This window comes from Coenobita brevimanus, chromosome 80 (assembly GCF_032717465.1).
Source record: "Coenobita brevimanus isolate Jiangsu-jjx chromosome 80, ASM3271746v2, whole genome shotgun sequence".
NCBI classification, from domain to species: Eukaryota; Metazoa; Arthropoda; class Malacostraca; order Decapoda; family Coenobitidae; genus Coenobita; species Coenobita brevimanus.
Genome location: NC_137033.1, coordinates 42385216 through 42391453, shown reverse-complemented (window position 1 = coordinate 42391453; position 6238 = coordinate 42385216). Strand labels below are relative to the sequence as shown.

Sequence of the window (6238 nt, the reverse complement as noted above, 5' to 3'; positions counted from 1 at the left end):
TTATGCATCGACTCGCTTAAAGACCGCTTTTGGCGGCCTCCGATCCATGTTAAGTCAGTTTTTATTTTCAGTCGAATGGTAACAGAAATTTGAAGTACTCATGCCGTGAGCGAGACCGGGAAAGGAATTTTCACTTATTTTTTCTATCCTGCTGGGACACCCGTTGAGGAGAGAGAGAGAGAGAGAGAGAGAGAGAGAGAGAGAGAGAGAGAGAGAGAGAGAGAGAGAGAGACAGACAGACAGACAGCGACAGAGGCAGAGAGAGAACAGGAAGGAGAGATGAGAGAGTGATAATACAAAAAACACATTACTCTTCTCTCTTGTCATGATGGCTATTTCAGTGTCGGACCAAGACGAATCCATCCACTCCACTAAAAGCAAATACTCAGTTTGAAGCAAAGGCCAGAAATGAGTTATAACTCGGGAACCGGCGGCCCAATTGGACTGGAAGTTGTTTCATTCTTCAAGTTAGAGCATTTTAACGGTACCTTTCTCTAACAAAAATTTCGCTACGTTGCACCATTTCTGCTGTATTACAGTAACAAAAAACAAAGAAATAGTAATCGAATCATTACAACAGAGATTATAAATTAATACACACCTCATGCAATATTTCAAACCCATCCTTTTTACACGTCCATCAGTAATAAGAGCGCGCGCGCGCGCACATGCACACACACACACACACACACACACACACACACACACACACACACACACACACACACACACACAATCTCCAAATAGATTCGAACAAAAGACCAGAGGGTTTTCATGTAGTCATAAGAATAAGAAACCAACATTTTTAACTAACTTGCCTCTCTCTCTCTCTCTCTCTCTCTCTCTCTCTCTCTCTCTCTCTCTCCCAAATAGATTACAACAACGGAAGAGAAGCTTCATTTGTAGTCATAAAAATAACAGACCAACATTTTTACACAAATCACTCTCTCTCTCTCTCTCTCTCTCTCTCTCTCTCTCTCTCACACACACACACACACACACACACACACACACACACACACACACACACACACACACACACACACACACACACACACACACACACACACACACACACACACAGAAAAAAGGTAACAATATTTTCCCAAATTCCTCGTTAAGGATGCCCTTAACGTGAACATAAAACGTAAAATGCGAAAACAGTATTAAAAGCTGGAGTCTAAAGATTTTTTATGGCACTCCATTAAAGGCTCATGGTGGGAGGCATGATCGTGTTTTAGTCTCTCTTTTATCATGGTTTACATATTCTTACCGTTCGTTATTCTGCTTTACACTGAGATTCTGGAGTCGCTTTAGAAATGTTGATCTCAACAATTCAGTCGTTTGTGAATTTGGATTTCTTTAATTATTGTAGCAATACGTGAAAAATAACGAAAGGCCCTCACTGTGATTCTGTAAGGGAGGCTTTAATGAATCTCTCGTACTGGAGGCCTTAATACAGCCTTTGTAATGGAGGCCTTACTGAAGAGTTCATGCTGGTAATTATTCGCCATGCAATGTTATCGCCAGGTTACGGACGGAATTACCTGGTGGGGAGGATTGCTGACTCGGTTCATCTATGGCTTCCATTCTGGGTGTTTGTTGCAGTATAATATAAAGCTTGTCTAATACTGAGACTGATTTTGACTGTAGTTTCCAGTTTGCATATCGCAAAGACTTGTTATACGTTTGCTTGATGAAGAATGAGAAGATTAAGGTTTGTCCATTGCACTATGGTAATCAAACAAGACAGTTAATTTTTGCTGTCTCAGTCTTACCCTAAAACATTACCAGCAACAGTTATTGTCATCCCCAGGTCCCTAAGTGTCCTCTTGGTGAACATAGGTGAGAGGAAACTCTGTGTCTAACGGTCTAACCTATCCGAGAACTAAGCTCGTGTTCTAGTTGCGCGATGGATGGGTTCACCAATGGACAACTTGCTTCCTTCATGTGTGTGTGTGTGTGCAACTCATATACCGGGGGACCCATATATAAAGTTCTTTCACCACTCTGCCGGACGCTTTCCAGTGTGCTGTGGGGAGCGCTCATTCAGCATTATCAGTGTGAAATTAATGAGTCTGTATCGTTGGTCGACACGGATGTGCATTTCATACCTTGCCTTTGCTATTGGTGTATTTCATACCTTCCCGTCTGTTTACATCGGAGCTGGGTTGGCGGGGGCGATTTCGTGTCATATCAATGTGAGTTATCTTTGCCCTAATTAGACTGAGACAGCCAAGTTATATTATGTTACTTAGATTGTGTTCTGAGGAAAGAGTGTATTTTCATACTGCTGAGTGATTGCGTGTGGTCTTAAGCTCCTTTATACACAATATGACTAGTTAGGGATACTGTTTTGTATTGTAGCTAAGAAGTTTGTGTCTTGCTTTCAGACTGCACTCGAGAATAAAACTGAGTAAAGCTTGGGCAGTAGCCGAGCGTTTCATTGTCACAACAGTTTACTCAACTCATGTACACTGGAGAAATTGCTGAAACCTGCCTCCTGAACGTTGACCCCAGCTCCCCAACGGCGGCAAAGGAGTGACCCCATTGGCACAGGACCTTCACAAATTTCACTGAGGAGTGTGGAGACAATGCCCCAGACAAATTTAAGACTGTAGTGAATAGTGTGGCAAAAATTTGTTTGATTATACAGAGGAGTGCACAAATTTTGATTCAGCTATTACTATCTAAGAGAAACTGTTTATCAAAAACCCCAGTGAAATTTTTGCAAGACATTTATACGGAACCAGGCAACAAAGACCAGGAGAATCTTTAGATGAATTTAGTAGAGAGCAACACAAGTTGGAAAAAGATAGCAATTTTTAAACTATCAGTGTACAGCAGTACCGTGAAGGGTTAATCCGTGATGCCTTCATCAATGGCATTGTCTCACCCTTAATATGTCAACGCCTCCTACAAAACCAAACACTTGACTTATAGACTGCTGACAATTAAGCTTCCTCATTAGACTTGGAACAACGCAATGCTGAAGCTTACACCCCTAAAGCAGTTCATACAGCTGCAGTAGTGATGCCTGAGCCGCCTTCGACCCACAAAGAGAACTCGGGCACAGAATGTGGACCGGAGTTCACCAGAGAATATTTCAACTCCTTTTGAGAATTCAGCGGTGGCTGCTACCTACAGCGCCAGAAAGAAACGTTTCTTCTGTGGTGGTCCATATCATTGACGGAATGACTGTCCAGCATGAGAGGTGACCTGCAACAAATGTGCCGAGAAGGGCCATTATGTCTGCGTTAGTAAGTCTAAAACGTCCTCAAGCCCCACAGCAACAGTATTTAATGTTCTGGCTGCAGTTACTAATATTCCACACGGTTTGTCACAGGTTGCTACCTCAGTTACGGTTAATGGACAGAAGTTACGTGCCCTCATGGACCCTTGCAGTACTGGTAGCTACATTAGTGAGAAGGTTGCACAACTGAATCTAAAAGTAAATCCAACCAGTAAGGACATCCCAGTGGCCCTGAAATCTTTGAATACCAGTACCCCAGGGTATGCTCTGGTAAATCTTCTCAACCTCAACAACCAGTCTTCTCCATCTACACGCCTTGGTATACTGAGAGATCTATGCTGTGATGTAATACTTTGCCAGGATATCCAGCAACAGCATCTGAGTGTGAAGTCTGAATTTGGTGGACCCATGCCTGAACTTATATTAAATGGTGATGATCCATACTGTGTACTCATGGCAGCAGCACAAGAACAGCCCTCTCTTTTCCCTAACCTGTCGCCTAACTGCATGTCGACTGCCACCATGTCAAGACGGTTTAGTAAGGATGATCAATAGTTCATTGAAGAAATAACTAACCGGTTACTCTCAGACGGAATAACTGAAACAAGCTTATCTCCATGGAGAACTCAAGTGGTAGTTGTGAAGGATGCTACTAACCGACATAAGTGAATGTGAATTGACTATTCACAGACAATAAATCAGTAGGCTATACTGAGCTACATGCCTACCCTCTGCCAAGGATTGATGAAATGGTAAATGACCGTGCAAAATACAGTGTGTTATCTATATTTGAGCTGAAAAGTGCTTACCATCAAATGCCACTGAAAGTGCCAAACAGAAAGCATGCTGTTTTTGAAGCTAATGGATACCTGGACCAGTTTTGTAGGATACCTTTGGAGTCATAATTGGTGTAGCTGCCTTCCAATGAGCTATGAATGGTCTAGTCAATGAGGAGAACCTACAATGTGCTTTCCCTTATCTTGACAACATCACTGTTGCTGGGCATACACATTAGGAGCATGATCTAAAGGAACAGCACTTCCTAGAGAGCGTCAAGCAAAGCCATTTAACATTTAATGAATCCAAGACTGTCAAGAGAGTACGTTCCTTTAACATTCTTAGCTACTGTGTGGAGACTGGTGTGCTATGGCCAGATCCTGAGAGGCTTAGGCCACCACAAGAGCTTCCACCATCTACTGATTTGGGATCCCTACTACTACATCTACTTTGGGGATGTTTGCTACTATGCCAAATGGATTCAAGACTTTTAATATAAAATGCAACTCCTGGTAAACACAATAAAGTTTTCATTAGAGGAAAGAACACTGGATGCCTTTAAATTACTCAAGAAGGAACTAGAGAAAGTCACTCATCACTCTGTCGATGAAAGCTTACGTTTTGAGGTAGAGTGTGATCCATCTGATGTAGCTACTTCTGCAGAGCCCAACCAAGGTGGCCGATCTGTTGCTTTTTTGTCCAGAACAGTACAAGGAAGTTAACTGCATTATGCTATATGGAGAAAGAGGCCACCCACATCACAGAAGCAGTCCGTAAATGTAGTCACCACTTTGCCCAGTGCCACGTTGACTTTATCACTGATCAGTGCTCTGTGGCATTTAAGGTTGACAACAAAAAATATGCAAAGATGAAGAATAACAAGTTACATGAATGGAGGGTAGAGTTTGCAGCCTTTAGTTGCACGTTATGGTATTGTCCAGGGAAGGAAAATGTGGCCACAGAAACACTCACCCGGGCCTTCTGCTGCTCAGCCTTCTCCGCCTCCACACTCACTGACCTTCACAGAGGACTATGTCATTCTGGAGTGACTCGACTTCTGCATTTTATGAGATAAAAAAAGCTCCCCTTTTCCAAGGAAGATGTCAAGAGGGCTTATGCTTCATGCAAGATTTGTGCTGAACTGAAGCTCCAGTTCCCTCGACCTCCTGGAGGGACCCTCATAAAGGTAACACAACCTAAGGAATGGCTTAGTATTGACTTCAAGGGGCCTCTACCTTCCGCAACACATAACCCCTGTCTACTTACAGTTGTTGATCAGTTCTCTCATTTCCCATTTGCTTTTCCTTGTCCCGACATGCATACTACAATTGTGATCAGATGTCTGAAGCTGATATTTAGCATGTGCGGGATGCCTAATTACATCCACTCAGACCAAGGAACCTCCTTCATGTTTAGAGACCTCAAGGCATATCTTTTTCAAATTGGGGTAGCAACCAGCCATACTACTCCCTACCATCCAAGAGGCAATGGTCAGGCGGAGACATTCAATTACATCCTATGGAAGGCAGTACGACTAGCACTCACATCACGTAACTTGGCTGACAAGCACTGGGAACTAGTGCTTCCTAATGTGTTGAACTCATTAAGATCACTGCTGTGTACCTCTACAAACTCCAGACCACATGAAAGATTCTTTGCCTTACCACGTCATTCGACCCATGGAAGTTCTTTACTCTCCTGGCTGATGTCCCATGGATCAGTACTGCTGAGATTTGTCCGAGCTAACAAGAATGAACCACTCTTGGATCAGGTGGAACTCATCGACAGCAATCCAACTTATGCAAACGTCCGGTATCCCAATGGACGGGAGACTATGGTGCAGGTTCACGATGTGGCCCCATGCCCATAAGGTCAGGTCATCCATCCTACTCCCATCAAGGAACAGGACAGAGAGAAACCGATCAGTGAGGACTTGTCAACACCTTTGTCAGGGGATCTGGAGTACAAATACAACTTGCCAAAGACAGGTGGTTAGGGAGACTGTAGTCACACCAGACATATGGAGATCTAGCCGTGTGCTAAAGTCTCCTAACAGATACGGCTGGAACTAAGCATTTCCTCCATAAGTTTACCATACTGATACATGAATATTTATTTTTGTACTGGTGCACTGTATAGTTAATTGTTGAGGACACAAATGTAATTAGGTGTTTACTAAAAAACTACAGTAATGTACTGATGTTTTCT

The 6238-nt window shown here is 43.0% G+C and overlaps 1 protein-coding gene across 1 annotated transcript; it reads left to right on the top strand.

Annotated features, from left to right (window-relative positions):
- The first annotated feature begins 5399 nt into the window (after positions 1 to 5399).
- LOC145409347 (uncharacterized) lies at positions 5400 to 5900 on the top strand. The gene has a single exon (XM_080279818.1). The coding sequence runs from the start codon at positions 5400 to 5402 to the stop codon at positions 5898 to 5900; it is 501 nt and encodes a 166-aa protein (XP_080135944.1).
- Positions 5901 to 6238: the final 338 nt, after the last annotated feature.

Bases quoted from the DNA above. Each gene is read 5' to 3' on its own strand.
- LOC145409347 (XM_080279818.1), top strand. From the start codon at position 5,400: ATGCCTAATTACATCCACTCAGACCAAGGAACCTCCTTCATGTTTAGA.